Below are 13657 nucleotides of genomic sequence, written 5' to 3' on the forward strand. Positions count from 1 at the left end.
TAGCTCAGATGAACACACGAGACAACAGCTAGAGGGTAAATGACCTTTCAAGCCTGACACTGAAGGTCTCTATACAAGTGTAACAAATATAGAACTGTCCACAGACAGTTAAAGTGTTTTTACTGCTGTCAGAGGAGGTGAAGGAGTACGTTATGGCAGTGACATGACATTGACTTTGTGGGTTATCTAACCCTCGTAACATGCTGCAGACCACGTCCAGCTTTTAAAGGGACTGCTCTGCACCATGACGGGAATCTGATTCAAGTCACAGATGTAGGTCAGTATGAGTCCTGCATGGAGAGACAATTTATAGACTGTATAATATCAGTAATGTTTAGCTTTGATCTGAGATTGAGATGTTCTGTTCGATGTTTGTGTCAAAATTTTCTTAAGGCCGTCTTGAGATATTGCAAAAATCCTTAAAGATATCACATTCACAAGTGTGCTTGAAAAATTGCGTTCATAAGAATGAGACTTATAAAAGGTCACAATAACCTTGACCTTTGACCACCAAAATCTAATCAGTTCATTATTGAGCCAAAGCAGACATTTGTGCCAAATTTGAAAAAATTCCCTCAAGTTCTTCTTGAGAAATCAAGTTCTTGAGAACCAACGACCCCCAAAACATAATGCCTCTGGCCAAGGCTGTTGCCAGTGCGGAGGCTTAAGAAAAAACAAAACAAAAAAACCCATGGAAATCAAGGTTTTATATTGCAACACAGGGAATTATACTTAGGGTGTTATCGAGCAAATTTAGAATTCATTTTGTCCCTTGTTTAATCCCTGAGTGTTTTGCTGTCATCATCCACTCTCACTCACTCTTCTCAGCCTTCATCCTCTTGCTCTCCAGCAGGCCGATGTTGAGCCTCTGCTCTGTGTACTCGTGTCTGATGTCCTCTCTGGCAGCCAGCATCTTCAGAGGGTTTCTAGATGACTGGACGTTACGCGCCGGGCGCACCGCTCGCTTGTGCTGCACCATCTCCGAGGTCAGCCTTTGGAGGGATCAAAAGAAAAAGGGCATCGTCAACAGAGAAAGATCAGAGTCACAATGATGATCTAGTTAGAGTTTTTACTTAAAAATGACCTCCAGCAGTGAGAGCTTACTTTGGCACCTGGGGACCGAAGATGGCATCAAAGTCTTCGTCTATCGTCACCTTGTTTATGGTGACGGGGAGCTCCTCCATTTGGCGGTAGAACTTGGAAAAAGTTTCATCTTCGAGGGTCATCACTTCCTTTACCTTCTTCTGTGTGACAGTGATGGTCGCTTCTGGCAGTCCAATCACTAAGGGGGAACAAAATGAAGCCGTGTCAGGATAACACAAGCTATTAGCACAATACAGATTTACCAAAGCCTGTGCAAGCACCACGGAGATTATGTATTGCTAAAGAAAGAAGATGTGCTTGTTTATTTATGGATATATATATCCTTTAAAGCCTGGATTGAAAATACTTTTCTTTTGCTGCACCAAGACACAAATATTTAAATGTTTGAACCCTGAGAAAACCTGTTTGATATTTTTCCCAAAACATGTAAAACTTGGCAAGAGATGTCCCACAAACGCATGGAATTAGTAGATCTCTAAAACTTTTAATGATAAGCTGGAGAAAAATGTCGAGAAAACTTGATTTATAATTATCATAATTATATACTGAAATTTCATTCCAAAATTATTATTATCATTATTATTATTATTATTATTAGTATTAGTATTAGTATTATTAAGCACATTTTCAGGTTATTTCTTTGTTTTTGCTTTTCTTCTTTAATTGTTTTTGCTAATTTATGGCTCATTTTGTTGCAATTTTTACTAATCTCTTGCTAATTTTTGGGCCAGTTCTTCTCAAGTTCTTGAAAGAAATCAATTAAATTGAAACTGATTTGTGAAGAAAACTTGAAATAAGGCTAGCAAAAGTGGCACATTTATGCACGCATCCTTTAGATTTTCATTATATCCAACACCATTTTTGAATATATTCATGAGTCAAAACAATATATATTGGGTTAAACAATGTGAAAGATTCTGCACTCAGTGACTGAGCACGGTGCCAAGCAGAGGCATGATGGACTCGGAGACAACATGCTGAACATGACTGACCTTTACTGTTGATCTTGCCGAGGAATGACTCCAGTTTATCCAGCTTCAAGTCCGACTCCAGGTTCAGATCTGGAACGGCCTTGATCTCTGCACAACGGCACACGCACCACACATATCACACACAGTTGTTACAGCCATAAATTTACTTGGCTTGATTTCAGCACAAACCTCTGAACAAGCAGGCGGTCTGAGTTTCTGTTATTAAGAGTCACACTTGTCACCACTGATGCTGTTGCTGACTTGAGCAATGACTGAGCATGAACAGTTGCATATAGCAATAATGAAGTTATGTAAACATATTTATTGTCAGTCACAAACAGTAAACAGACACTAAATATGAATCCTTCTGCACTTCAGACTCATGCATATTGATGGAATCCCATGTTTAATACTCTATTGGGCTTTAGTGAGCTAGCAGAAGTCTCACAGCAACATCACACTTCAGTGCTGATGGTGTTTGTGGTTTTGGAGATGGTGATGATAAATATGGCATTCAGTGCAACACCAAAGAAAGAGAATAAAACCTTCGATATCAGATATCTCCTCCATGTCTTTTGAAAGAGAAGCAAAGGCAAACGATTACACTGTGTTCAATCAGTGCAGCGACTGTCAATAAAGTCTACACAACACTTCAGTTAATAACCTTTATGAGTGTCTGGTGACAGTTAAGGACATAACAAAGTCATGTCATTAAGTCTAAATCAGACTGCAGCAGCAGCTCAATCCCTAAAGTCTTCATTAACCAGCTTACAAATGTGAGCGGCTCCACATGACAGCAGTGTGACAGAAGAACAGGTAACAACAGGATACACGAGTGTAGTACAGAGAAGACACAGAGGAATACAACAGTCAAACTGACCTTCCTGTGGTTTGGAGATGGCAGGGCTGCTGTTTTTGGGTTTGGAGGATACTGGAGACTGGAGCGCTGAGGGGGAGGCCAATCCTGTTGTATTAACACAGACAGACATGAACATACAAAATCCCAAAAAGGATGACATGGTCACTCTACTCTATATATGGTATAATGTACAAATTGTGAAAAAAGTTCTTAAAGGTTTGTAGGATTAGGGGCATCTATTGGCAGGAATAGTATATAATATTCATAACTATGTTTTTATTAGTTTATTATCACCGGAAAATAAGAATTGTTGTGTTTTCTCTACCTTAGAATGAGTCATGTTGTTTCTAAAGTGCACAGAATGGACAAAGCAAACACTGGCTCTAGGAAGGGCCATTTGTGTTTTTGTTTTGTTATTTGCAGGGTGTTTTTAGTTTTTAGCACTTTTGCATCAGCCACCATAGTCCTCCTACAACTTGGCACATGGAAGAAGTTTCAGTTCTGCAACCTCACTGCTAGATGCAACAAAATCCTACACAATGGACCTTTTACATGATTAATTTCCACTTTAATTTCATAGGTTAAGAAAAAAATCATCAAACACAAATTAAACCCTTTCTCAGCTGCCCCCTCTGGCTGAGCTCAGAGCTAACGGGGAACAGCTCCAACCATACAGTCATTTTCTGCCTGAGCAGAGTGCTGTCTGCTGTGTCTGAGCCTGATGGAGGGAAAAGAGGAGTCATTTTCCCCTGGCTGCTAATTGAGATGGGGCTTTGGAGGATTCAGCCCAGAGAGCTGAGAATGAACTCTCTCTGGTGTAACGACTGAGTGTAATTCAGCATGCGTGCTTCTGAGAGATGGAGAAAGAGGACTGTAGAGGTTTCTTGTGTCCAGTTTGTCTCTGACCTTTCTTCATCATGCGTGCAGCCACGGTGAACTGGGTGGAATCGTTGGCGGCTCCGTGGCCTTTTGTCTTCCAGGCCTCCTCCTGGGCCACAATCAACTGTTTCCTCTCCTGGATGGACATGCGGGCCTCGATTTCCTGGACCTCCATCTCAGTGTCGGCTATTCTCTGATAAAAGAGAGACAGGAGGGGAGAGAAGTTACTGTAAGTTACAATGAAAGCTCCTGATGGATTAAATGTTAAAGGAACAACCCACCTCAAAGTACTACATGGTGATGTATCATCAGTTTGATGTATTCCAAAAAGCACTTGTGATTATGTATTTTCATCTTGTACCCACTTTGAATCAAACTGTACCCACAACAGTACATTTTGTTGGATTTTTCAGAATGATTTGGGCCACTGGACTTGATCAGGAGCACATTTGTTTTTGAGCTCTATTATAGCTTTTTTGGAAGTATGGTGTCATTTGACACCAGAGCAACAGGAAAAACAAACCACCTAAAAACACAACGGTACCATCTTAACCCTGATTAAAGGTAAGTTGCCCAAAACCTTTAATGAGTGTTGCCTGATAGAACTGACAAATTTTTGACAGAAAAAAATGTTGCTTAAAACTTTCCTTCCATGTCACGCACCAGGAGAATTTTGTTATGTTGCAGACACATCTATTTCATATTTGCCTCTGGGTAGTCACGGTAGGCTTATGACACATGTATTGGAGTTTTGTGTGTCACTGCATGAGCAACATATAATATATACCAGGGGCCGTATTCACAGACATCTGAGAATACTCTCAGAGAGCTCCTAACTCTGCCAAACAACTATAAAGGAATTCTAGCTTAGAAGTGATTTAGGAAAATCTTCAGACTAACTCTGAGTGAGGAAGAGACAGGCACTTTTATCTTAGTGGGGGGGTGGAGGTGATCCTGTTGCCTGGTATGACACATTCTTTTAACAGACGTGATTGGTTGTCACAGACATGCCTTTTTGTGAGTCTGCAAGGTGTAAATTAAATTAACTGCGTCACAATATGAGAATGACAAAGCACTGTTTGTGTGATCTCACTGCTGCACTGTAACATTTTTCCAGTTGCAAATATTATTGTGGTGTTCTCACCTTATTTCTTCCCATTTTGAGTATACAGTATATCTAAAGAGATTGACCATAAACATTATTTCATTATGTCACTGTCATGCAGTGTTTGGAGAATATTTCTCCAACCTTTTTGTCTCTTTTCCGCAATTTTCTCCTCTTCTTTAGAAACACTTAAAAAGTCCTCCCTGTTTTCTTTTCAATCTTAGAAGCTCTTTTAAGGGCAAAGACACGTCATGATTAACTTTTATCTTTATCAGAACCTGGTCTTAGCTTCAAGGGGAAATTCTTAGAAAACATCATAATTCCAAGAATTTTCTTAGAACTATGTCACTAGGAGGAACTTTTTGTACTAGGAAGCTTTGTTAGATTGTCAAATCAATTGGCAGACATCCAAAAATACCAAAAGTGCACATCCTTGTCCATGTCGTCTTCTTGCATTCAGTAGTAAAATCTCTTCCTCTTCAAATCCCTCAAAACTCAAAAGGATAAAAATAATACAAATATACAAAATAAACAGCTGACAGAAGAATATCCTACTAATCAGAATCATGTAACTAAACAAGCCAGCTGAAGAATAGCATCTGGTTACCATGGAGATGACTGACACCTTTGCTGAAGTATAAATCGAAAACTGACGAGCTCTGTTTATGTTTCTGTCAAGCAACTTACATCATAAGTGTCGGGCAACTTAGTATGTTTTTAAAAGTGATTAAGTGTTTAAATGTGGAATTTTCCTTTAACAGTGGGTCACATTCACAAGACAAAGCAGCCAAGCGAAACAAAGACACCAAAAGGAGGATAATCAATCCACAGCAAGCACATTAATCTCTGCCTCATACTGAGAAAAAGCTGTTTACCAAAATTTGGAGAAAAATGATTGATTTCCTTTCTTTTCTGCTGGATGCACATGACTTCAAACATGTTTTAGTGTCACTCACAAAGTTAAAATGACAGAAATGTTAGTTAAAGTGAAGAAAAAGAACAAAAGCAGACAATATCCTTTAGTGACCAATTATAACATAAGTCATATGGTGCTAATTTTGATTTGACTGTGTGTGTTTGCCACAAGGGAGGGGGATTTAGGGGGAATTGCGAGAGCACTGAATGCAGTATCAACGGGGTCACCTTCCGTCTCCAGGGGTGTCTCTCATCCACCTGCATGGGCCTGGGAGATCTGGTGGTCTTCACAACCAGAGGGATGAATGAGGGAGGTAAGAAAGGATGAGGATTAAGAGATAAGGATGAAAAGATGGTAGAAAATGTCCAAGCTCTGCACAGGAATTACAAGCTGCAGGGGCTGCCATGCTGATTCACAGGCATAGTGGCAAAGCTTAGGGACAAGGAGGAATATTTGGTGGCATAAAACAGGAGCGGGGGGCTTTGGAGCACTAGCGATACATAATGTGCACTTGCTACAGCTGTTTGGCCAGCGTGGCTGCTGCTGAGCGAGCAGAGCGACTCAACAGTTTGTGGGTTTGTAATGTGAAAGAATGCCAAATAACCACACGTGTGGTATGAGAGCATTGTGGAAAGCATCACTCTGTGCAGGAAAGATGCATATTGAAACAATGGGGTTTGTGAATTGTTTTTGGATTTCAGAGCTTTGTAAAAAAAAAAAAGGTGGGGAGGAGGGGGAAGCAAGCAAAGGGAGGGCAGTGCATGCAGGTAGACGAAGTGCTGCAACTTCCTACCTGGCTGGCTGATTCATCAGGGGAAGGAGAAAGGAGAGGAGGCTCAGGAGAGAAAGTGGAGGCAAAGACCGGCTCCTACAGAGGCAGAGCCGTGGAAAGAGGAAGTCGTTTTTAAAGGGGCACACAAAGATTTTACACAGGAAGATCAGTGTGCTCACTGATGCTGGGCAGCCTGCAGAAACTGTAGAATAATGTCTGATAATCTCTGTTGATGTCATAGTGATGACATCAGGGTTACGTTGGTTTGACCTTGGAAACTACACATTTATAACAGAAAGCCTATGTAACAAACAGGGGATATGGCGCTAGAAAGATGTATTTTGGGAACTGTAGGATCCAGTGTGTTTGGAGCTGTACTCATGCTGGGAACCACAAGTCAGGATATATCAGCTACTGTTGCTTCCATGTTGACCAGTCCCTCAAATTTATAGCAGTGCAATATTGAATCACTTCATTCATTAACTTACTGTTCAGGTACATTTAATCTAATCTCAACTGCCATTTATAATACATATCCAGTAGATGTACAGCAACATTAGCATACATTTAGCTTCATGTTTCTGGCCACCAGACAAAGGCAAATGTTCATCCTATGTTTATGTGTTTTGGGCTTAGCTGTTAGCAGCTATCGTTAAATAGTTCTCCTCCAGCTGACTTTAACACAGACTTGTTACTTACAATGTAGCATAATCAGTAAAAAAATTAGTGTGTGATCCCGAACAGTTTTAGAGTTTACTGCTTCCTTTGGTCTTGAAGGTTTCTGGGTAGATCTCTGTTCACCCTCCATTTTTTTACCCCTGCATTCATAGAAATATTACGGAGTACGTGAGCTCAGCGGCAGCTGAAGCCCCGAGCAGCTGGAGAGGAAACAGGAGGCAGAGCAGAAGAGTGTGCCAAGCTGTTTGAACTTAATGTCAACAACAGCTCTAGCCTTTGAGAGGTTGGACAAGTGATAAGAATTACAGTCTTATGCCCCGGCCTTCATAAACAGCTCACATTACCAATAAATATCTTTAGCAAATGTATGATTATTAGAGACAAACTTGAAACACACAGACACATAAAAACACACCCACAGTGTGAGAGACTGAAAGAGAAATCCTTGACACAATAATAACTCTGAAAGCCAACAAGCAGAGGTGAATTAGAGAAGCACACACTTACGGTGCTGTACAACACCTTCACCGTGATTGTACAGGGAAACACCCACACACAGTACCACCACCAATACCATCACATGTTACACACACACACATACACACACACACACACACACACATAGCTGAATGTGTATAACACTCAGGGTGGATTTATCAAGAGTCTGTTAGCAGCAGCCAGGATATAAAATTTAGATCATTAATCATGAGTAATTTGAACACACTTGATAAATACCACTGCAGCATGTGTGTGTGTGTGTGATTTCGGCCTCGCACACTAGCCTTACCCATAGCTGGTCGGACACAGCAAAATCATCGATCATCATCAGTGCTTCATTGTCCTACACACAAGCAGGCCCAGGAGAGAAGGGACATGTTTGCTCTGATGTCCCGAAAATAATGTCATGGCCAAAATACACCATCAACTCCCTAAAAAGACCTAATATCTAGACATTATAAACTGCTACTTTTTAAGACCCTTTAACCCTTAAACTTGGATCGACATCAGTTTTCTCATGAGGCATTCAGACGCCTTTCATAAGCTATTTGACACTTTGAAACCTGAGCAAAAAAAGGCAATGACCAATCTGTGACGGAATGTCCCACATATCACAAGAAATTACTCAAAGATGACAAGAAAATTAAATTTAGTTTTAAAAGGGGGAGGATTATTAGAAACCTCTCCAAAAGAAAAAAAAGTAAAAATTTCAAGTAAACTGTATTTATGATAATGATAATTTAATTTTTTTTCAGTTTGTTTTTTTTACTTTGTTTTTTTTTTGTGTGCTCATTTTCACATGATTTTCTAGTAACTTTTTATAACTACCATTTTGCTAATTTTTGGGCCATATCCTGTAAAGTTGCTTGTTGCCTTCTCACCATGTTTTTGATAGAAAGAAATTTGCTCAGGTTTAAAAGGGTTAAGTAGCTAAGTACTGACTAGACTATTGTATGTCTGTAACAAAGACCCTGTCCTCGGTTGGAATAACAGAAGTAATAGAATTATAGTCTTTATTGACTCTGCTGTTTGCATTTGCTTGACTCTGCTCAGTTTGTATCTGCCTAATCTTTAGCGTTGCTCCTCTTTAATCTAAAACAGGAAATTGACTGAATTGTGTCCACTGGAACTGATGAATGGGAGGATGAAAACAAGATCGACTGTCCTTCCCCTTCACCTCTGATTAGCCATCACTTGATTAAAGACATCATGTTTGTCCTGATTTGATTAAAACATCATGCTTTTTGTAGAAAACATTCAGAAAAAAACAGCAGTTTGAAATCAGCTCATTCACAGCTGCATCAGAAACAAAACTCCTCCTGACCTGAAATGAACTGAAACCTGAAATCAGACTACATGCACGCGGGGCTGCGGAGCCGGCCTGAACAAACCCTGATAAGCAGCAGGGAAACAAAAACAGCCCTGCTGGTGTGGATGGCAGCTGTTGTGAATATGTCTAAACAGAGAGGTACATGTCGCGTCCCACCCAAATCTTCCCTTCAAAAACAAACATGCGAGGATGCCAACACAGAAACACGCTCAACATGCAGAGGATGAAATGAGCTTTATTTTTTAAAAAGGTAGAAGACATGCAAACAGAGACAAAGGCAAACAGAAGAATGAGAGATTACATGTAACATGCAGTTCAGTGGAAAGAAGCCAGGCAAGAAGAAACACAGAGACAAGCTTACAGAGACAGTTAGTCATTACTGTCACTGACTCTTCACAGCTATTCAAACAGTTATTTTGAAAGCGCACACAAAGTAATCCACTATTCCCTGAGTGAAAATAAACTTTGCATCTCAATTTATGTGTACTGTTGGCAAAATTGGCCTTTCAAATTCTTTCAATACACTTTAATCTTAATAATCTCTTATAACAACTGGAACAATTATTTATTATATTCTAGAGATAAATGAAACTGCTATGTATGGAATCCTTTGGATGCCAAAATTAAAAGAAACCCATCTGAGCATATTAAAATTTTATTTCCTATTTGTGTATGAATAATGTGTGACAAAAGTAAAATTTAAAAATCCTATTTTTCATTAAATTATCACTTATAACTACTATCAAAATTAAAATGATATTTGCACAATACTTTTTAGTATACTCCTAACCACAATATTGACATAATAATGGCAATACAATTAAATTAAGGAGAAATGTACATTTACAAGCTGACAATTTACTCGTTGAATTTGAAAATTGAATTTTAAACTGATATCTTACATTTAAATTATGTTCGTGCTTTAGCTTATCTACATTTAAAGCCAGTTTGCAATTTAAATTTCACATTTAGGTCACACAATGTCTGCTGATCTTCAAATTAAATGTCTGTATCACATTTATTTATGCTGAACAGTACACTGAAAATCTTTCCAAATTAAATTTTCACTTCAATTTTCGGTTGTAATTCTACATTTCTTTTTTTTTAATATATTAATTGAAGTTTTACATAAAAATTGTGTGCATCATGCACACACAAATAAAAAAAACTATCTCATTTTAATTAAATGATTTCATTTTAATATCGGCAACCATAGACTTCCATATCCACGGAATGAAACAGCCCCATGAAATAACGTGCAACTGATCCAGATACGACTGGTATCTGTTCTACTGCCACGACTGAGATAAATGCAGAGTAACTCTTGATACAATCCAAGCACAAAAACATGCAACAGCTCTGTATGAAGAAAGAACACAAGGAAAGAGACAAAGAGATCAAAAGAAAGACACGGACATGGACAATACACAACCTCTCTGTTTAGAGATATCCAAAATTGTTACCACGTGCCTTTGCAGGTTTCTACTGCAAAACTGATTATTTAATGGCTGTCGTCCTTCTGACATTCCTTTGACTCTAAAGTTACATGTCAGAAGAAGAAGATCAAAAGCATCTCTGAAACTCAGTTTAAAACACAGTCTGACTTCAGAGGCTCGTACATCCACAGTGTCATAATGCGACACTGCGGATCAAATCAAATTACTGAGGCCTCGTCACTGCCACTGTGTTAGTGCTGCATTCAAGTCTCACAGGCACACAGTAGAATGCTAAAGTGGCTGTTAATAGCAGCTCCCTTGCAGTGTTCACGTGTTTGAACTTGTTTTGAAGGTACCGACTGGAATTTGAACCACAATTTGGATGCTTTTGAAAGGTAGGTAGTACTGTGTTTCAAACAGGATGCTACCATTACATTCAAACATGACATGAATGAAGCATACAGTCATAACTGTATCACACACGATGTAACAGATATCAGAGCAAGACGACGTGTCTCAGGCTCGTCTGGTGATGTGTTCAGTCAGCAGTGAGTGTGCAGGTCAGGTGGTTACCTTCTTCTTGAAGCTCTGCTCCACCTCCCAGAGCTGAGCGTGTTGGTCGCCCACGGCAACCTTCACCGCATCCTGCTTCTTATTGATCCTGTTCCTCCAGTCGTCTTCACCGCTCTTCTTCAACAAGGCCACTCTGAGGGGGGAGACGAAGCAGAAGAAGGAGAAATGTTACAATTAAGTTAAAAAGTTAAAATTACACAATTATATATATGTAGGCATATTATACAATATGCATAAACTAAACAGAGAGATTATGGGCTTTTAGGAGGCACTGACTTGGAAAAATGAACTGTGACATCAAATGTATACTACAGACTGAAATAAGAGGATGGTGAAGGCAACAATGGCAACATTATAAAGGTTTCTATTAACCCTCAAATTGCAATTGCGAATACAATATACACCTGATGGTAACACATCAATTTTTAGAAAAAAAACAACCGCGAAAACATGCAAAGCATGTAAAATCGCAACCTGTCATTTTGACATGTACGTTTTTGTTCATATTTATTTTAAATGAATAATTTAAGAACACTAGCTTGTAAAAAACTGGGCTTTAAAAATATTTAGCCAACGACAAATACAGAACAAAAAAAAGGACACACAGAGCAATCAGACCAAACCTTCAGCACAGATATTAAAGTATAGACTCAATATAACAGTGCTGAAATGAAGACAGATAGGCCTGTGCATGTGGTTACTGGAAGTTTTGCAGTTTTTAAAAACTCCATTCTGCTTCCCCTCAACTTTAATCTCAACCAGTCACAACAACAAAAAACAGGGACGCCGCCACGCGCCCTGCAGTCTCTCTATGGGACTGTTGACACTGAGCAGAGGCAGACAGCCTGCCATTTAGCAGCCACAGTCAGAAATACTGTAAAGTTGTATATAAACAGACTGTCCACAGTTTAAGTATAATAAGACATAATGATCACTTAGAGATGTCTGTCAGAGTAACTGGAGCTGGGAGAGTATTTGACAGAATTTGGTCAAAACATAGTTAAAGTAATAAAAAGTGCTATGTTGAATTTCAGCTAAATGAACTGTAGGCCAAACATGTAAGAAGACAATCTATGACAAAATCAGAGCATGTAGTCTTTTAAATGAGCTGTGAAAAAAGTGGGACAACATACAAAGAACATAGAAGATAAGATCACAAAGTGAAGTATAGTGTGACAAGAACAGAGGTTCAATTATTGAGCTCTTATGTCCAAGTAGGGAGCAGAGCAGACCCATAATGGAGGGGTCAGGGAGCTGGCAGTGTCCTCTGCCCCTCTAACAACCACCCCTCTGTGACCCAGTGAGGGGGCGTCCTGTTCTGCCCCGAGGGCCCAACAGAAATGCCAAATACACAGGATGAAAGTGACACTGAATAGATGTCTCCAGCTGTATCTGGGATACAGATCCTGCCTCCAGAAAAATCCTTTTAAACTGGGAGAGACTCAAAGACGTGCTGACACGGTGAAAGAGTGACTGAGGTGTGTACAACTGGAGCACACTGGAACTCAGCACCCACCTTTTAACAGCAGTTTACATGGACTTCTATTATGTCATCAATCAATTTAATCGCTGTCTGGTTTGTTGACCAGTCAAACCAGTATGCTTGTTAACACAACATGACATAACTACACTTATGTAATCGTTTCACTTGTCCAGTACTGAGCTTCACTAAAAGGGAAAGTTAAAATGCACATAATGAACAAGCATACTTAAAATGCACTGCGATGGGACAACCTTTATGTCACCTGGTATAGCGTCCACCCCACATAAGCTGCGGCCTCTGCAGCTGCAAGGTTCAACTGCGACCTGTAAACTTGTACTGCATGTCATACCCCCTCTCTCCCCCCACTTTCCTGTCTCTCTCCATTCTATAATAATAATAATAATAATAATAATAATAATAATAATAATAATAGTAATAATAATAATAATGATAGTAATAATAATAATAATAATAATGACATAATGTACAATATATTAATAATATAAATTACAGAATAGAATGTAATGTAATCTTATATAATATAATATAATGCACTGCAATGATTTCATATCATGATGAACAACATTGAAGCATTTTGTGTGCTAAAGAAACAATATGCCTATTTATTCCATTAAATTAAATTGATGCAATAACTTTAACAACATTCAAGAGCTTCAGTATGAATGTAGATGTCCATTCTACCTTCTACCTTCCATATAAAACATACTTTTGTTGAGATTCAGAGCAGATGTAAACAGCATTCAGATTAAATGAAAAGTTCAACATTGGTTGCACATGGACATACAAACAACATTCTCAATGGACAAAAGAAGAAAACGAGCCTCTCTCAGCTTAAAAACATTTCTAGCTTACCTCTCTTTGATGGACATGTGTCTGGCCATCATCATGTCGCTCATCTCGTCTCCCTCTTCAGGTTGAACCACGCCGTCTATGTCTGCCGCTGGAGGCTGCGAACCAGTCACTGCTCTGGATGTTACCACAGTGGAGTCTGGCAGCTCTGTGAGCACAAGCACGAAAGCGCACACAGCAGAG

General features: G+C 39.3%; 1 protein-coding gene across 17 annotated transcripts in view; it reads right to left on the reverse strand.

The window, feature by feature from the left end:
• Positions 1-13657, reverse strand: part of svila (supervillin a) — a 101277-nt gene that overhangs the window by 16140 nt on the left and 71480 nt on the right. For 11 of the 17 annotated variants that reach the window (XM_088072292.1, XM_088072282.1, XM_088072293.1 and 8 more), the window contains 10 exons: positions 13478-13622; positions 11122-11254; positions 8072-8125; positions 6628-6702; positions 6062-6118; positions 3841-4006; positions 2956-3039; positions 2097-2183; positions 1105-1282; positions 820-992 (listed from right to left, as the gene is read on the reverse strand). In XM_088072292.1, coding sequence (XP_087928418.1) covers positions 820-992; positions 1105-1282; positions 2097-2183; positions 2956-3039; positions 3841-4006; positions 6062-6118; positions 6628-6702; positions 8072-8125; positions 11122-11254; positions 13478-13622 — 1152 coding nt within the window. The remainder of the gene's footprint in view (positions 1-819; positions 993-1104; positions 1283-2096; positions 2184-2955; positions 3040-3840; positions 4007-6061; positions 6119-6627; positions 6703-8071; positions 8126-11121; positions 11255-13477; positions 13623-13657) is intronic. The other 6 variants (XM_088072289.1, XM_088072294.1, XM_088072283.1 and 3 more) reach the window with 5 other exon arrangements.

The sequence above is a fragment of the Plectropomus leopardus genome, chromosome 21, assembly GCF_026936395.1.
Source record: "Plectropomus leopardus strain MGB_pleo_1.0 chromosome 21, ASM2693639v1, whole genome shotgun sequence".
Taxonomy (NCBI): domain Eukaryota; kingdom Metazoa; phylum Chordata; class Actinopteri; order Perciformes; family Serranidae; genus Plectropomus; species Plectropomus leopardus.